Source organism: Histomonas meleagridis (genome assembly GCF_020186115.1).
Source record: "Histomonas meleagridis strain 2922-C6/04-10x chromosome Unknown scaffold_61, whole genome shotgun sequence".
In the NCBI taxonomy this organism is placed as follows: Eukaryota; Parabasalia; order Tritrichomonadida; family Dientamoebidae; genus Histomonas; species Histomonas meleagridis.
In genome coordinates, this window is record NW_027150931.1 from 2,729,435 (window position 1) to 2,749,799 (window position 20,365).

At 28.3% G+C, this 20,365-nt stretch overlaps 4 protein-coding genes across 4 annotated transcripts; 2 read left to right on the forward strand and 2 right to left on the reverse strand.

The window, feature by feature from the left end:
* Positions 1–1,318: 1,318 nt before the first annotated feature.
* On the forward strand, positions 1,319–2,182 carry GO595_010859 (alpha/beta hydrolase; the record flags this gene model as incomplete). Its single annotated transcript, XM_067913584.1, has 1 exon — positions 1,319–2,182. One exon carries the CDS (start codon positions 1,319–1,321, stop codon positions 2,180–2,182), a length of 864 nt encoding a protein of 287 aa, XP_067769597.1.
* A 278-nt stretch (positions 2,183–2,460) lies between these two features.
* GO595_010860 (AUR protein Kinase) lies at positions 2,461–3,351 on the reverse strand (the record flags this gene model as incomplete). Its single annotated transcript, XM_067913585.1, has 1 exon — positions 2,461–3,351. One exon carries the CDS (start codon positions 3,349–3,351, stop codon positions 2,461–2,463), a length of 891 nt encoding a protein of 296 aa, XP_067769598.1.
* A 13,433-nt stretch (positions 3,352–16,784) lies between these two features.
* Positions 16,785–18,788, reverse strand: GO595_010861 (TPR Domain containing protein; the record flags this gene model as incomplete). Its single annotated transcript, XM_067913586.1, has 1 exon — positions 16,785–18,788. The coding sequence occupies one exon, from the start codon at positions 18,786–18,788 to the stop codon at positions 16,785–16,787; it is 2,004 nt and encodes a 667-aa protein (XP_067769599.1).
* Positions 18,789–19,595: 807 nt separating this feature from the next.
* GO595_010862 (ras-related protein Rab-8B) lies at positions 19,596–20,198 on the forward strand (the record flags this gene model as incomplete). Its single annotated transcript, XM_067913587.1, has 1 exon — positions 19,596–20,198. One exon carries the CDS (start codon positions 19,596–19,598, stop codon positions 20,196–20,198), a length of 603 nt encoding a protein of 200 aa, XP_067769600.1.
* Positions 20,199–20,365: the final 167 nt, after the last annotated feature.

Below are 20,365 nucleotides of genomic sequence, written 5' to 3' on the forward strand. Positions count from 1 at the left end.
TTCGTATTTATGAGTATCTTGAAAATCAATGTCTACATAAATTATTAAGGTTTTATCGGTTTCAATATAATCTTCTAATGTCTTAACAGAGAGAAATGTTAGCAAAAGTATAAAAGCATGTAATAATATGTGTTTCATCAAAATGTCTTGAACGAAAATTTTTGGCTGTGATTTGTGAACCTTAGAAAAAACCGAAATTGGCATTTATTTTAATGAATTTTCAGCAACAATCTTCTCAAAATTTCAAGAAAACGATTTTTACTACAAAATACCGGTATTTGAGTGGAGATTATTTCAAAACTTTCGTACATTAATTATTAAAATACTTTCTCTCTCAAAGTTGATACACGAGATAAAGTAATACCCTCGTCATCATAGTTGTATTTTAGTATATTGATTGCAAATTTACTTGATGAAGTATCCATTTACCAAATAATAATTATTTATTTATTTTAGTCATATTGAACGATCAATATCAATTCAAATCGATTTTTTCAATAAAATCCGATACAAAGAAAAAACATGAATATCTTCGTTAAATTTCAAGATTTAATGAATCCATCATATAAATTTTTTTCATCATTATGGTGAAATCAAATTGGACTTAAGTTTAAAGAAATTAATTCATTATCTAATGTAAATTGCATTTTATGATGAGCCAAAATTGAGAATAATATTATATATTCATTATTAACATATAATTTATATTCGTGTCATTCAATCTCTTTCGAGGAGGCTAATGATTTAAGCATGATATTTATATTTTTATTTATGTGTAGAGAAAAGTGTCAATGGACAATGTCACTTTTGCCTCCATTTTTAATCTATTATTACATCATATACAATTTAAAAATGGGAAAGAAATGCAATTCAAATGATAATTAGTCAGATTTTTTATTCGGGATTTGCGGGATAAAAATATATTGCATCATTTATTAACTCATTACAGATATTTCTAGTTTCTTTTGATAATTTTTCTATGAATTTAGCAATCAATTTTTTCAACCGGAAATAATTATTGGTGCTTTATTTCATTCAACGGAAGGTCAGTCTATGTGCATTTTTCGATTTCATCCTAAATTTACACAAAAAACGATTTTCTCGCAGTACGATAACGATGCGGTTTTTTTGTGTGTATTGTATTGTTTATTCGACTTTTCTGAGTACGCAACCTTAAATATTCAGAACATGCGATCAACACAGAAACATCACATCACGAACAATGATTTCAGTGGAGATTCTGGGAATTACAGTCACTGCAGTCATAATAATATCTATTATTGTTGCTGTACTCCACCTTATTTATGGAAGATCTTTCATGGCTTCTTTAGCTGAATTTTACATGAAAATCGTGCGCAAACATTATGGAGAAAAAGAAGCAAGAGAAGAGCTTGAAAAAATCAAAAAGCAAGGCAAAAAACCTTACGCTCTACCTTCATTGATTAAACTTAAAAAAGGATCAATTGAATATGAAAGTTGTGGTCTACAAATTTTTAGTTTCAATCCCAAAGGAAAAGGCCCCACTGTGATCTATCTTCACGGTGGTGGCTATGTTCATAATCCTCTAATTTTTCATATCTCTTTCATTAACAAACTTACACAGCGAACGGACAGTAATGTAATTATGCCAATTTATCCTCTTGCTCCATTTGGTACATATTCTTATTGCTATGATAAGTTATTTGAATTATATAAAACATTTCAAAATCCATCAGACCTCATTATCATGGGTGATTCATCTGGTGGTGGTCTTGCCATAGGATTTGCGCTCTTCCTAAAAGAAAATAATCTACCATTACCCAAGAAGCTTGTTCTTTTTGCTCCATGGGTAGATCTTACTATGACAAACCCAGATATTCCCAAATATGAACGAGTTGACCCACGTAATTCTCGAGAGCTTGCTAGAGTATGGGGTGCTGCGTGGGCTGGTGGAGAAGATCTTAAGAATTATAAGATAAGTCCAATATATGGTGACTTAAATGGCTTACCACCCATTGTACAATATGTAGGAACACGCGATTTGTTATATCCTGACTGTGTATTGTTTCATGAGAAACTCAAGAAAAACAATGTTGACTCGACATTAATCACTGGAAATGGATTAAATCATGTTTATCCAGTATATCCAATACCAGAAGCACGTGTGGCACTTGAACAGATTGCAAAGGATATTACAAATTAATGTATGATAATATTATTAAATATCATGAATCTCTTCTTTTGTTCGAAAAATAATATCTTGTTGTATTTGATTCCAGATATTTCGTTAATGTGATATGCAAAGAGGAATTTTGGCAAAAAAATTTCAGTGAACGATAGAGAATTTTTCATAACCATATGACGGTTTGATTTCAATTAATTGATTTAGTTATTCTTCATTTTTTCCAAATGATAACTAATAATGATTTCATTATTCAAAAAGAACGAATTTAAATCGACTTTAGTAAGTAAATAACTAGTTCATTCAGCCGGACCAAGCTGCTGAACGATCCATGGATGTTGGCGAACTTCCTCGAGAGGAATTCTTTGCGTTGGGTCGTGTTGGAGGAAACGACTAATGAGGTCGCGTGCAAGTGGTTTGATGAAAGATGGGTATCTAATATCAACATTGCAAATACGACGGCATGTATCCCTTTGACGATTCTCTTCGAATGGTGGTGCACCAACAAGGAATTCGTAGAGAAGAATACCAAGGCTCCAAGTATCAACACTTGCGTCATGATCTTTTCCTTCGATCATTTCTGGTGGTAAATAGTCAAGTGTACCGCAAAGTGTTGTTCTTCTTGATGATGGAGCGTGAACGGACCACCCGAAATCGGCAATCTTTAATTCTCCATTTAATCCAACGAGAATATTTTCTGGTTTGATATCACGGTGAATGACATGTTTAGAGTGGCAGTAGTTGATTGCATCGCACATTTGCCATATGTAGTTAGCAGCTGTCTTCTCATCGAATCGGATTTGATCTCTAAGAATCTTAAAGAGTTCACCACGTGCAGCATATTCAATAATGAGGTAAATTCTAGTTTGATCATAGAAATAACCATACATACGGATGATGTGTGGATGGCGGAGATGTGATTGAATTTCAATTTCTCGACGAAGTTGGTGTTCTATAGATGCTTTTTGTAATTGCTTCTTGTTGAGAACTTTCAACCCAACGATGAATTTGGACTTCTTTTCTCTTGCGAGATAAACACGTCCAAACTTTCCATTACCTAATGGTCTACCAATTTCGAAATCATCCAATGTCCACTTATGTACTTGTGGACGATTAGATTGAGGAAGCCTTCTTGGTATTTTGGCAACAGGACAATTCTCATTTGGTATGTTCTCCTTCGAGCGGTTCATGAAAATGATTACCTAAACGTACATATTTTAATCTAAACGTATGGAAAACCGTTAACGTTTTTTGGGTGCTGTGTAAAAATAAACGGATTCGCGCTTTCATTTCCAAAAGAAAATGAAAACAAAGATCAATATTTATCTAGTCCTTTTAACATCACTATTATTTGTTCATATGATAATTGATCTCTTCTTACAGTGCCATAATCAATCTACTAGTTCTTTTATATCTGAAGATTTCTATGTTGATCTTGTTGCTGCAATGAAATGCATATTTTTGGTATTGTACTTGATTTTTACAAAAGACTTAAGGTGCTCAAATATGGGATTTATTTTTGGTATGATCCTTTTAGTAATTGGTATTCTAATGTATTCTAAATCATTTAGTGAAACATCATTTGCAGAAATGTGTAAGATAAAGCACAAAGGGGAAGTTCCAACAAACAGTTTATTCCAATATAAAGCAATGATTGTCATTATCATTGGGTTATATGTTTGCGCTAGACCAACATTTTCTGTCACAGCATTCACAATGCTATGGATTTTATCATATATGATTCGTATTATTGGGAGCTTTTAAGTAAAAAAATAATCTTAAAAAAATATTTACAAATAAGATATAATGTTGAACTACACTTGGAAGTTCCCTTGCGTCTTTGACTGAAGTATTTCAATTCTTTCTTGATTTCGTTGGATCGTTTTATCAAGTCGATCAATTCTTTGAATAATTTGTGCAACTGAAGCAGTTAGATGTGCATATTCTTGAGATATTAAACTCATTGTTCTTTTACTTATTTGCCTTTCGTCATCGCTCATAACGTAATGAAAAAAGAAGTGCTAAGACCGTTTAACTATTTCATCAAACTTTTTAATAAACCTCTACAGAAATGTAAACGGCTTTCATATATGAAGCGTTTTCAAAATCTCTTTTCACACGGAAACATTACTTGTGAAACTGCTGTGTCATTATATTCATAATGTGGCGTAGAATTGGCTTTGTCAACTAATTCATGATACCCCTGGTCTTTAACATTAGTTTAAACATCCTCGATTAAATATTTCTTCGATCTTGTTGTTTTAACAAATTTTTAAGGGTACATTTCCAGAACACACGGTGCTCATAAACAAATAGCACCCTTTTTGAAAAAGTATCAGTACTGATATAATATTTATGTTGAGCTAACAAAATAACAAAATTATCATATAAAATAAAAACAATACAAATAAAATTAAGCAAAACAAATTTATTCAATTGGAGGGAGTTCACCCTTTCGAATAGCTTCTTTAGCTTTGCATTTTTTATAATTATGCCCAGTTTGATTACGTATTGAACAATGCTTTAATCCAAAGATTGAGCCACCTTCTTGAACAAATTTAAGTACTTCACCTCTTCTGGGGCATCTTTTTGTATTATGCGGCTTTGAACAGATGAGACATTGACGCGGATTAACTTTTTTCGTATTTCTATGAATTTTACCTCTTCCGGCTCTAATTCCTATTTCAGTAGCAATCTGTTCTATTGATTCATTATTTAGTTCTTTTTCTAGAGAATCTAAAGAATTAATAGCTTTTTCGAGTTTATCCTGACTTCTACTTGCCAATTCTTATTTTAAACTTGCATCCACTATTTAAATCATCATTTTTTCCATAATTTGTATGCTGATTGCAAAATAATGTTAATCGTTCTTCTTTGATTGATCTTTTTCGAACTTACTTAAAACCTTCTTCACAAGCTTTTTTAGATAATATTTCAACAATACCCGACATTGTATCATCAATTAAAATTTGAATATTATTTGGATTAAAAAACGAATTTATTTTTTAAATAAGGTGAATATCTGCTTCTTCTTTAGTAATAATTTTTACACTCTTCACCTCAACATAAATTTCCTTCAATTGTTGAATTTAACAATTCCATCAACTTCAACATAGTCTTCTATGTTAATTTCTATATCAACTAGTTTGTCATAGTTTTGAGGATTGCGATAATATTCAAATTATATGTTTAATTTCAATTTTGAAAGAGGGTGCTTGTTTCTGTCAAGCACACGGTGTTGCAAACAATTTCTCAATTTTTAATTTGATTTTTTTTGAAAATGTTTCATGTCACATGTCTATTAATGAAACATGTGAAGTAATTTAACGTCTTTGTAAAAAAAAATGAAAATTACAATGTTTAGGTTTTATGCTTCTTAACACTCATTTCGAAAATAGTTTTACAATAAATAAACATTTTTAAATTTATTTTCATTTTTATTTTATAGTATTAATTTTTTGTTTATATTGAACTCATTAATTTCCTTCATCATTTATAAATTGATTCACATCTTGATTTATTACTTTCGCTTTCCTTTTTAAATTTGAATATGTTATTTTACCATTGGCACTTATTTTTTTATTGATTGATAATGAGTTACATGTTAATTAAGTGTAAGTGTGAAAGTTATAGTCTGTGATGTAAATAAGCCATATGTTCTTTGATATTTATACATCATTATTCTTCGTATTGAATGTATTAAAGACATTTGATCATATCCATTTAATATCATTATAAAAGTTTTAAAGTTATTTTTAAGACGATGTAATGCATTAATGTAATGTATCATCAAAATATTTTATTTCATAAGACTCATATAATATTTATAATTATCATTACATAATTTACAAATATCTAATATTGAAAATTATATTCGTTCAATGAATTTTTCTTCTTGAAAATCTTCGGCAAATGGATCTTCTTCAATATTTATGTTACTTATTCCTGTAGTAAATGTATTCATCGTTTCGTTTTCATTTTCTTCTGATTTATCATTTTCATAAATTTCTTCTTTTTTATTTCGAATATGTGTCAATAATATAATTAATATTATGATAATGACAATAACTATAACGATTACACAAACAGAAATGATGATAATCGTTGTTTTATTATCGTTGTTTTGATTATCATTATTATCAGTGTAAAACATTGTAAAGAAATTGGAATAATAATTATAATAAGTCGAATAAATAACAATCGTGTAATTGTAATAAATAAATTCTGTTTCAATATATGAAAATGTCGAATTATTGATATATAATGAAAATGTTTTCGTTTTTGTTTCATAAATAGTTAATGAATGTGTAATTGATAATGTAACTGTTAATGTATATGAAAATGATAATGAAATATCACTTTGAAGTGATGCAGTAAATGTATTCGAATTAGAAAATGTATTCGATTGATTAAACGAATTTGATTGTGTGAGTGTATTTGATTGACTAAATGAATGTGTTGGAAGTGGTTCGCATGTTCCTTCTGTATTTTCTTTGGCAACATCTAAATTGCCAAATTTACTTCCTACATATGTTGAATATGTGATAACACTTGTAAAAACATTATAAAATGCATTTTCACCAATATTTGGTTCAGTGTCTCCATAATAATAAATGCATTGAAGATTATAACAATTACCAAATGCTGAACTTCCAATATTTCTTATTCCATAGCCAAGTGTTAATAAAGTTAAATTAGAACATAATGAAAATGCATAACTTCCAATTGTTGTGACCGAATTTGGAATTGTAATGTTTTTGATCGATGAACACAATGAAAATGCTGAACCACCAATTTCTGTAACATTTTCTCCAATTATAATCGTAACTAAATTAGAACATGATGAAAACACTGAAATTCCAATATTTGATACTGAATTACCAAAATCAACTGAAACAACTGAAGGCCATCCTGAAAATGCATCACCTGGAATTCCATAAATATTTTCACTGATAATTATATATTTCGTTATGTTTTGATATTGAGAAATTTCATTAAATTCATTTGAATTTATGATTGTAAGTGTTGAAGTATTTTCATAAAATATTTCAGAAGAGTTCATGAAAAACATAACAAAAATTAAAATATTTTCAGTTTTTTTCTTATCTTTTATTTTCAATGTATATTTGGTCGTTAATATTTTCTGAACTGAAATTGTGTTTTTCTGATAAAATTTGATATAAATAACCGGAAATGTAATTGAAAAAATGATGGTTAAATGATGTAAAACATTCAAAATGTTTGGTCCTTCTTCGTTGTAGTTTCGCATCATAAAAAAATGTGAAAATTCACGATTTATAGGAGATATATCTTCATAAGATTTGTTGAAAGTTTCCTCAAATATGCCATTTTTGACAAATATATCAATTTCGAAGTATTTTTCCAAAATGTTTGAAAAATATGTTCTTTGAATTTTTTGTTTGTTATTAAAATTCTGATGTACAACTATTGTAGATTCATTATATGGCATCAAATTTAAAAATAATTTGTTCATCAAAACTTTATAATTATTGTTAAATCTTTTATATTTTTTGTTCATAATTTCATTAATTGATACATCCCCATCACATTTGTAAGTCATACTTTTCTTGTTTTCATGGGTTTGTATTTTTAATATTTCTTTTTGAACAACATAAGGTGTAATAGGCTTTGTATCGGTTATAAATCGTTTCATCATGATGAAAATGCTGAATAAAAGAAAGGTCCTCATATTTCAGCTTGTAATATATCTATAGACCTTCACCAATTACACATCGGCTATCTCAAAAGTTTAAAATCTCACGGTTAAACTTTTAAAAACCTGTTGTTTTATTGTCGTTTTTCAAACCAATTTTGAAATATTTCTATCGATTTTTTAATACAACAATCAAAGAAACAGCCTTAAAACATTATAAATTCACTTTTAAATAACATAATGAATATATGTTATAGAACGGAATTTATGCTTTAATTTGGTGTGCCGTTCATTTATCTAAGATGTTTCCATCATCATAAAATTAATACTTTTTTAAAACATTGGCAATTCAGCTATTTCTTGCTTTTAAAGTTTATTATTATTATATATAATAAACAAAATATAAGGAGTTCTTTATGTACAAAATCAATTACATTGTATCTTTAATTTATAAAATATTTTTCGATTTTGAGAATGATGAATTCAAGTAAAGTTTATCCAATTTCATTCAAAAGCTTTTGATCATTTAATGTAAACACAATCATAATTCAAAATTATTGATCATTGTGCAACAATATTTACCTTATTATATTGAAAGTCAGTGATACTAGTTAAACATCATAAAATTCAAAATTTCATATTTAAATAAACGAATTCAAAACATTTTAAAGTCAAAATGATATTATCGTTCATATGATTTCATTTTATTCTATATGACAACACTTAATTTTTATATTTACATTAAATTAATAAATGTTCATTATTACACATTTTATTCATAGCCAATTGTCTTCATCTTCTTTCACAATGTCTTCAACTAAACTATTTACTTCTTCGATTTGCTTTGTACTTGATGTTGTCGTGTCCTTAAATTGTAACTTTGAATTCGATTTTTCTTTCTTCTTATTACTTTTCACTAAAAATATAACAATTCCAACAATGATCAAAACAAATGCAAATGATCCGCAAATAATTCCAATCAAAGCATTTGTCGTAATTCCTTTTGGCGAATTTTCATTGGAAGTGTAAAACATTGTAAAGAAATTGGAATAATAATTATAATAAGTCGAATAAATAACAATCGTGTAATTGTAATAAATAAATTCTGTTTCAATATATGAAAATGTCGAATTATTGATATATAATGAAAATGTTTTCGTTTTTGTTTCATAAATAGTTAATGAATGTGTAATTGATAATGTAACTGTTAATGTATATGAAAATGATAATGAAATATCACTTTGAAGTGATGCAGTAAATGTATTCGAATTAGAAAATAAATGCGTTGGAAGTGGTTCGCATGTTCCTTCTGTGTTGTCTTTGGCAACATCTAAATTGCCAAATTTACTTCCTACATATGTTGAATATGTGATAACACTTGTAAAAACATTATAAAATGCATTTTCACCAATATTTGGTTCAGTGTCTCCATAATAATAAATGCATTGAAGATTATAACAATTACCAAATGCTGAACCTCCAATATTTCTTATTCCATAGCCAAGTGTTAATAAAGTTAAATTAGAACATAATGAAAATGCATAACTTCCAATTGTTGTGACCGAATTTGGAATTGTAATGTTTTTGATCGATGAACACAATGAAAATGCTGAACCACCAATTTCTGTAACATTTTCTCCAATTATAATCGTAACTAAATTAGAACATGATGAAAACACTGAAATTCCAATATTTGATACTGAATTACCAAAATCAACTGAAACAACTGAAGGCCATCCTGAAAATGCATCACCTGGAATTCCATAAATATTTTCACTGATAATTATATATTTCGTTATGTTTTGATATTGAGAAATTTCATTAAATTCATTTGAATTTATGATTGTAAGTGTTGAAGTATTTTCATAAAATATTTCAGAAGAGTTCATAAAAAATATAACAAAAATTAAAATATTTTTCTGTTTTTTCTTTTCGTTTGCTTTCAATTTATTCATTAAAAATTTGATTTCATGAAATAAAAAAAATCCCAAAATAAAAAAGTTATACATTAGAACTTGAGCATTTTCATTGAATTTGTACATTTTCTTCATGAAATTATTATTCATTGAAATTGGTAAATGAGCTTTTAATGAAAAATGATTAAATGTCAAAGAAAAGAATTTGAAATAATATTTAACATATGATATCGGTAACCTTAATAAAGAGGAATGATGCTGATATTCTTCTGTGATATAATTAAATGTATTTGATTCATTCGCTGTTTGCATAATAAATTTTGTGATTTTAATGGATACACACTCTTTGTTATGGGCTGAGATAGGTAAACATGTATGGCCTTTGGATTCTAAAGTGAAATAAGGGAAATGTTTGAGAGTTTGAGAAATAGATAATTGATCACTAAAAATCTTTGAACCTGAATTTTTTGGAGAGGCTTGTAATAAGCAAAAGAAACACATGAGTAAAGCCAGAAAGAAAGAACACATTTGCGAGAAAACTTGAGAAACTTGCTAATAAATCAGTCAAAAACGATACAGAGAGTTTCAACCGCGCCGCGTTTTCGTCGGTTCATTGATTGAACTTTTGTTGATGCATGTTTTGTTGTTTTTGCGATCGGAAGCTGTTTACAAAGCTGAAAACGTAATATATTTATTGAAAAGTGACAGAAAGTCCCCTCATTTCAATTGCCAAAACAACAAAAAAAAAATGAAAGAAAGTGATATCGTTCGACTTATGAAAGAAAAACGCTCAAAAAGTTTGTTGCGACACAATTGACAGTAATTACGTATTGAATTTTGAATGCAAGTTTTGGGAGCACTCCTCTAAACGGCCGCGTTTTTGTTTACCACCTGGATTAAGCTTGCTTGAACTAATAAATTGATATTATTTTCGTACTGAATCAACTAAGAAATACATATAATCATAAATTCATATCAGCTAACGATTTCACAATACAATTGAATATTTAGTATCGGAATTACACAAGAATAAGTTCGCGTTGTTCCTTATTCGCGTTGTTTGATGAGCAAAGCAAACAAAAAGAAATTTTAAAAATGAACTCATTGAGTATAAATAAAATTATTAAAAAGGTAACAGAATACAAAACTATTGTTTGCTAGTAAATAAGTTTATTCGTTAATTATAAATTAGCATATGCTTTGATAGAAGTGTAATCAAATCGAATAATCCGTCGCATCCCAAAATCAGCCATTTATCTTTATGTGTTATCACCGGTTTAACTGTTATTGGTGTTCTACCTATTCCAGGTATATAGAAATCGCCTAAGCATTGTGCAATAGATAGCGTTCCGCTAACTCTTCCTCTTTGAACTTTAACTCTTTCCTTTAATATTCGTTTTATCTCATTTTTGTCATCAAGTTTGTGATCGATTGTTACATGCATACTTTCACCATTTTCTTCAATTAATAAAACTCGTGAATCGCCAAGATGTGAAATTATGATTACATCATCATACTTGGCATTGATATCAAATCCTTCTTGCTGATTCAAGAACGATAAAAGTTCGAGAAATTGATTCTTGAAGTTATTAGCCATGAAAAAATATCTATTAGAACAGTATACCTTAATTTTTTCGAAAAGTTCAAATAATTGAGTGGTTTGTTATCTTGAAGACACCGAACAACGGAGTTCACTGAAAAAAATTTCTGAGAGGTATAAGTAAACCAAATGTTTTCAAGAGTGAGTTATGTATTTTTTAATTCATCAAAGAAAAACACACCACATTGTTAATATTAATAAATTCTATATGTATAATATAAACTCTTTCAAATGGGGGCAATCGTGTCATAAAAAAAAACTACCATACATGTTAAAATTTATTTAATACTTTGGTGAAAATTAGTGTGTGATGATAGGGCGATTGCTGGCTTTATCAAATTCAACATTAATAATTTTCAGAACTGTTGGATGCTTTAAACATGCAGCTTCAAATTTCTTGGAATCGATGATTCTCCCTCAATTGATTCAATAAGTTGGGTATAGGATGCCTCAGCAATTACGTATACTTGTTCATTTGGAATCCAATCCGGAGACACTTCTCTTGTGATTAAAGGAATTAGCTTCTTAAGGAGGTCTTTTTCTATGTATCCTTTTTTTTTGAATCAAATACTTTAAATAAAAACGATATCTTTTCATGATCTTCTGCTCTTGAACATACAGTAGATAACCCAGTCACATATTCCTTAAAATCTAGTTTTTTGTCTCCGTCAATATCAAAAACATTAAAAACCATTTCAGAAAGTAGTTCACTTTTAATTGCGAGCTTCTTAAATCCTGAAAGAGAAAGATATGTTTTTTTTTTCTTTGTTTTTCCAATCGTCATAAATCTCTCATATAACGCTTGAAGTTCTAAAGGAGAAAAATGTGTTATTTTCTTAAATTCTTCAATCTGTGTATCTGAAAGTGTATGCTCTTTTTTCCTCTTGAGTATGCTTTCTTGAATTCCCATTAAATAATTATGTACCATAGTATTCACAAATTCTTCGCAAGATTTTTAATAGGATTTTTGTGACAAAATATTCGAGTATTGATTATAAATCTGTGTACGGATTTTTGAATATGAAGAATTTATTTTTAATTTTTGAATAATGTGATTCAAAATCATTCATTAATAATTTATTTATACTGTCAATGATTTTAGTTTTTTCAGTTTAGAGTTTTTTCATGGACAACTTTTTCAGAGAATCATGTTTTTCTAGCATTTATATCAGCTGATATTTTAAATATAGTCAATTAGTATCCAGTTTTCATCAGTGCTATGATACAAAAGCTGGCTGAAGGTCCAATTACAAATTTAATTAGTTCAAATCAATACATTCAAATGATATTGCTTATAAAGAATTTAAATATATTTGCAATTCAGGAGTAACCTTCTTTTTCGTAAAATAATTATATATGAAGAACACTATAAATTTATTTATACAAATTAGCATCTAAAATGCTTTAATCAATTAGCAATTGTTTTCGAACTTATTAGTGAACTTTCATTTAATGTAAATTTCTAAGACATTAAATCAATTTTTTTTTATTTACATCAAAAATAGTAAAGATAAAAAACAATAATTTTCTTTACCATAACATTAATTCAAATATCATGAATGAGGAAGACGATATATGTCCTTATGGAAATTGTAATAAAATTAAAATTCCGGAATAAACACATTTATTTATATTCACATGGATTTGATCATAATAAAAATTACAACAAAACAAACACATTTATAAACATTCGATTAACATATGAAATGTTTTTGTGATTATTATCCGAAATCGTTTACAACAGATGAAGAAAGCAAAATATGTTCATCAATTTCATTTCTCAGCACTCTGTTCTTTATATTTTTCTTGTACAACAGTACAGAGACCACAACAATTGTTGCAACCATAGCGACGCCGCCAATAGTGACTACAATAATTAGACTTTTTTGATTAGATTTCGTATCTTTAGAATATGTACAAACATTAAAATAATTTTCGGGTTTAACTGCAAGAATTTGATTCCATTCTTCCGTATCATTAACGTTATAATTTTCATAATTTTTGATAAATGGTAAACATAATGTAATGTCATATACAAAATGTCCTTTTTTATGAATTTTGATTCGGTTTGTGTTTTCAAAAACTTTGGAATTAAAATTAGGTGGTTGATCTGGAAATGATGCAATTGATAACGATGAACAATTTTCAAAAATATGCTTGGAATCTTTTGACACTGTATGCAATAAAGGAGCATGAATAATTGTTAGTGAGGAACATCCTTTAAAGTTAGAATCTCCTTCAATTTTAAGCAAATTTTCGAAAATCATAGTTTTGAGTGATTTACAATTTTCAAATGAATTGCTTTTGATCGTTTCCAAATTTTTCAATTCGATCGTCTCTAGAGACTCACTACTGTGAAACACAATTTGAAAATGTAAACGATTCAATTGTCAAAACATTTTCGGAAACGCATTTTAATTTGGAACAATTCGAAAAACATTTTGATCCAATTTCTTTAACATTTGTTAAATTAATTATTTCTAAATTTATACAATTTTCGAATACTGAATCTTTAATTATTGAAACATTAGGAAATGAAACATGAATTAATGAAACGCAATTTTTAAATGAATTTTGTTGAATTTCTTTTAAATTTTGTAAATTTACATTTTGTAAATTTTTACAATTTTCGAAAGAAGAAATTCCGATTAATGAAACTTCATTAAATGATATATTAATTAAAGAAATACAATTACTAAATGAATTTTCATCAATAATTTGTAATTTTGGAAAATAAACATTTTGTAACTTATAACAATTATTAAATGTATTTGCATTTACTTTTATTAAATTTGGAATAGAAATCGATTTAAGGTTTTCACATGATTGAAATGCATTCGAACCAATTTCAGTAATGATATTACTATTAAAATATTCGATATATTTACAATATGAGAAACATTGTGAACCAATTTGATTTAACTTAGAAAAATTTATTACTTTAATTAATGAATTCATAAAACATTCGTTTCCAAGTTTTTCGACATTTTCAATATTTAAATTTTGAAGCTCATTTTGGTTTTTAAAACATCCGTCACCAATTTCAATCAAATTATTTGCAATGAAACTTTGTAAATTTGTACCTGTGAAAACATATTTTCCAATAAATTTTAATTTTGGTGCCATAAATTCGGTAATAAGGCAATTTTGAAATGCAAAATCATCGCATTTTATTAACGAAGGAAAATCACATTTAATTTTACAATTTTCAAAAGAAGAAATTCCAATAAATTGTAAATGTGGGAAAACAATTGAAGTCAATAAATTATCAAAATTATAAAAACATTTATCTCCAACTTTCATAACATTAAATTGTATTGTTTCTTGTGCATAATTGATTCTTAAACTTGAATTTTCGAAACATGACTTTCCAAACTCTTTACAATTAGGAATTTTTATTGTATTAATAATCTGATTTGAAAATAAGTAATCAGATGCATTTTCTAAACTTTCCATTTCAAAGTTTTCTATTACATTTTGTCCTTGAAATAAATATTTACCACATTTTGTTAATTTTGATGCTTGAAATGTTGTAATTGACTTACATGAAGAAAATACATAATCACCAGCTTCAGTTAATTCGAAAAATATACATTCGACTAAATAAATACATTTCTCAAATACTCTATTTCCGATTTTTTGGACTTTTGGTAAATTAACTAAAGTTAGAGAAAAACAATTTGTAAATGCCAAATCATCAACAAATATAACATTTGGAAAATTTATCATATTTAAAATACAACAATATGAAAATGAAGAATTTCCAATATTTTTAATTGAAGGTAAATCAATTGTTTCTAAAGAAATACATTCAGTAAAACAATTATTTGAACAATTCTCTATTTTTGGTAAAGAAATAGATTTAAGATTTTTACAATGTAAAAAACATTCATTTCCTATAGTAATTACATTTGGGAAAGAAATATTCCTTAAACTTATACAATATTTAAATGCTCTTTTTCCAATTGTTTCAACATTTTCACCCATAAAAATGTTTTCTAACTTTGAACATTCCAAAAATACTTCATTACCAATTGAAATAACTGAGTTAGGAATTGTTATATTGAATAATGATTCACAATACTCAAATGAATTATCCTTAAATATTTTAATATTATTTCCCATAATAATTGTATTTAATTGAATGCAATTAGAAAATGCGCCATATTCAATTGAAGTAACTAAATCTGGAATTGTAATATTTGTTAATAAAGAACATCCACTAAATAAGAAATTACTAATTTTGTTAATTTTGTTTGGAAGTGTTATACATCTTAAAAAAGAACATGAAGAAAATACAAATTGATCAATTGATGTAACCGAATTTGGAATTATTATACTATATAAATAAGTACATTTATTAAATCCATATTCTTTAATAGTTATTACTGAATCAGGAATTGTTATATTTCTTAAAGCTGAACAACATTCAAAAGAATGCTCTTTAATTGTTGTTATTGTATTCGGAATGGTGATATTATTTAATGATGCACAATTATAAAACATAAAACTTCCAATTGATGTTAATGAATTAGGAATTATAATATCATTAAGTAAACAACAATAATAAAATAAACTTTGACCAATTGTTTCAAGTTTTTCGCTTAATTTAACTGTTTTTAAATCGGAACACCAATAAAACGCTTCATCCTCAATTGAAGTTACAGAATTAGGAATTACAATATTTTCTAATGAAGTGCAATAAGTAAATAATTTTGTGCTAATTACTTTAACATTTTCGGAAATTTTAACAGTGGACAAACTTGAACAATAATAAAAAACTTTTGAACCAATTGAAGAAACCGAATTTGGAATGATAATACTTTTTAATAACCCACAAGACTGAAACACATAGGATTGAATTGTTTCTAAGTTTTCTCCAAGAGTAACAGTCACAAGAGATTTACATAAATCAAAGGCATATTGTTCAATTTTTTTTACAGAATTCCCAATGCTTGCTGAAACAAGATTGCCCCACAAAAAAAATGCCTTTTGAGGTATTGTGTTGACTTCACCATTAATTAAAACATGTTTTGCAAGATTTTGATACTCTTGTGTAAACTCATTATTATTGCAAATAATTAATGTACTGTTACTTTCAATAAAAGTTTCCTTTGAACATGACAGAAATATTGCGAAATAAATGCACCAACTCATTGTGAAGCAAGCGAAAAGGAATTTGGAGCAATGTATGCACTTTTTTAATAAAACTAAATTCAAAAATTTCAAAAGTTTACATGGAAAATGAATTTTATGTGTGATTCAATAAACGTTATATTTCCCAAAAATTCGATCTAATGAATAAAGGTTTGTACAAGAAAAATCACATCTCCTTATGTGGATTTGATGGCGCTCTAATTCAAACACCTATGCCATTACCAAAAAATATGGAATTATTCATATAATATTAAAATTATTTTTATACAAACAATTTTATTTCATACTATTTAAAATTTGGTTTAAATCCTTAATTTTTTCCATATAATAATCCCTAAATTTCTTTGTATCTATCATTAGTAATGCCTGAATCCTATGATGGTATGTTGGCATCAGTGCTGTTACGTTTGGCCCCAATTCCTCATCTTCGTCTTCTTCATTACTATTACTTTGTACGTTTTGTACATTTTCGGACATCTTAAACTTTATCGGATAACAATCTTTTAGTAATGTGAAGAACGAATCGAAACTTTTCGTTAACAGCGCCTCGATATGTAAGATTTCGGGCATTGGCATTTTCCCTGTTATCTCGACTTCCAAGTAAGTTGTCAACAACGTATAGAACAAAACGCATCCAATCGTTTGTGAATGACAACCATAAGGAGTCAACGATAACCAAGAGAAGAACCAATTCATTAAATGCACCAAAAACTCAGCTATTCTTTCTTTCGTAGTATCAGCCACCATTAACATCATTAGTTTCGACCATTTCATAGCCAACTCGGAATATTTCTCATTAAACTCAATGCCTAAAGGTGGTAATGATATACCAATATCGACATTACCATTATTAGCCAATCTCATAAAGATACATTTATTTTTATCAACCTCAAAAACAATATCAGTTTTCATTATGTTATATAATTCCAATGGATCATTCACGTTTTTGATCTTCTCAATGATTAATGGGTTATTACTTATATTCACCTTAATTGTCGACTTAATCATTGAGAAAATCCGATTATAAAACATCCCCAAATTAGTCTTATGACCATTACGTATAACATACGCAGTAAAAGGCGTCGAATCTCTCTTAAAAATTGGTGACATCGGATCATAAAGTCGAATCCAATGTACGATTGCTGAAACTGCCGTTTCCATATCGACGCATAAAGGATCGAATGTTAACATTTGTTTTAATTGTATCGATGCGATACCAATGCAAATACGTTCACGTGCATTTTCATTATAACTATTAATACATGTGCCAATGGGTAATGCGTTATGCAATATCATTAATATTTGCGTCTCATCTTTAAGTTGATAATTGAAATTGTCCGGATATAATAACTTGCTAAATGATGGAAACGCAATGTTCGTTTCCCATCCGAGCCATGACTTTTGCACTGCTTTAGGGATGAATAGATCAGACGGCACTTGTTCAATAGGTAAATATAAAGACGAATAAATGCCATTGATCATGTACATGAAAAATGAACCAAATAATGACGAAGGAGAAATAGTGTTTGGGATTTCAGGTTGCGTAAATAAATATAATATATGTTGGATTGTGCTTTCAAATGGATATAAACCTTCGGACTCGTTGACGGCATTGAGTAATGCGAAGGCTTTGGTGGCATTACCGTAGTGAAAAAAGGATAAAAGTGCTGATAATGATGAAGCATTATAATCATTGGAATACGAATGCGTGGTGATTTCATTTTCGGCTTCTCCATAGCGGTTAAGGGAGATGAGATAACGTGCGCGTAAGACAGAGACATCATAATTCATTTCTTCTAATTTGTTGATCGATTGCTCACTGATGTCGGGGCGATTACATTGGATGGAATACATGGTAAGCTGGTTGTAAACTAAGGGATTTTGGGGATCTAGGGATGAACACGTTTGAAGATCTCGAATCGAAGAAAGATAATATTTGTTGCGACCAAACATGTCACCACGTTCAAAGAGATTTTTGAAATTAAGTTTGCTGCTAAGTTCAGTCATTTTACTGGTGATGGTGGGATTTCTTTTATCATATTGTTTTGTTTGTTGATTTTCATGCGCTTGATCAATATCATTCGGATAGGTGGAATCTTTTTGATTAAAAAAATCAAGATCAGAAAGTGTACAATTTGATAATAATAATAGTTTTTCTTGTGGATCATCTGTTTCTTCAAAAGCTTGTTGAAAAATTTTGAGTGCTTCGGGGTAGTTCATATGTGCTATTGCTTCATTTCCTCTTTGTATAAGAGAAGAATGTGTAAATTGGTTGAGCATGAAAAGTTGATAAGTTGTAAACCATTCAATAGTAAAAGCTGGAGTTTTGTCACTTTTATAGCTGCTTAAAACCGATACGTTAATCATTCTTACTGAAACAGAACAGTGTCAACCATAACTCTACAAGCGGGAAGGGGTTTATCCCATCACTCCACAACAGGTTTTGGTGCCACAACAAAAAACAAATTTTGGAGTAATGTTTTGAAAAAAAATTCTGAATTTAAAATGATGTATATATTGATTATATGAATATTTTTTTGTGTATGGTTTTGAAAACGTAATGAAGCAAAGTTCTTTTATTAAAATATATTTTTATTCTAAAGGAAGCACCATATTTGACAGACAGAAAGTGGAATTCATAGAAAAACTTTAGAATGATCATTCAAAATTGAATAAAGCGAAAAAAATTTTTTAGGAAAAAACCAAACTTAAAACATTAATACCTTCTAATAAAAATGATATCACATCAAATTTAAGCAACCAAAGTGCGTAATATAAATAAGAATAAAAACTTTTTAAAACATATATAATATTAAAAAGAAAATTACATCGAAACTGTTTTGAAGCTTCAAACGAATAGGTAATAATTTATTTTTTTTTATATTAGAATCTTGTTTATTTAACATTTAATATATTGACTATTAATAACCAGCGATGACATCTCTTTTTTAGTCTCAATAATGTGGAAATTGAGAAATTTGGCAAAGAAGAAAAACACAATTAATCCTTGCCCAAATTATTCATGATTATTTTTCCATTGAAAATTTTCAATTGTCAAACGGTTTTGTCAGATCTTATCAAAAGAAAATGGACGAGACCCTCATTAAACTACTAATTATTGGAGAAAGTGCTGTTGGAAAGAGCTGCCTTCTCCTCCGATTTGCAGAAGATAAGTTTAATGAGAACTTCCTTACAACAATCGGTATTGATTTCAAGGTTCGTCATGTCGAAATCAATGGAACAAAAGTAAAACTTCAAATTTGGGATACAGCCGGACAAGAAAAGTTTAGGACTATCACAAAAGCTTACTACAGAGGTGCAAATGGAATTCTTCTTGTTTTCGATTTAACAAACCGCGATTCTTTCGAGCAGACAAAAACTTGGATGGAATCAATTACAGAAGCTATGTCGGATCCTGTTGATATTGTACTTGTTGGAAATAAATGCGACATGGAACGACAAATTACGCGTGAAGAAGCAGAAGAAAAGGCGAAACAATTTGGTGTTCCATATTTCGAGACCTCAGCCAAAGAAAATATAAACATTGAATCAACATTTTTGGAAATTGGAAGAATGGTTCTTCAGCGGAAGGAAGCTAACAACGACAACCCAAACGCAAATCAAAAGAAGGAACCTAAAAAGATAGATATCAAGAAGTCAAATGGCTCAGGGAAAAAATGCTGTAAATAGGTAATTCTTAAACCAGTTCCTATTTCAACCGTTTTTAACTATATCAAAAAGTTGTATCGTTGTCATATATGTGTCAAAAAATGTAAAGTATTCTATTTGTTTAGTCAAAAGGAAACATTACTTGAGATAATATAAAACCATATCACAAGATGAGTTTTTATAAATTT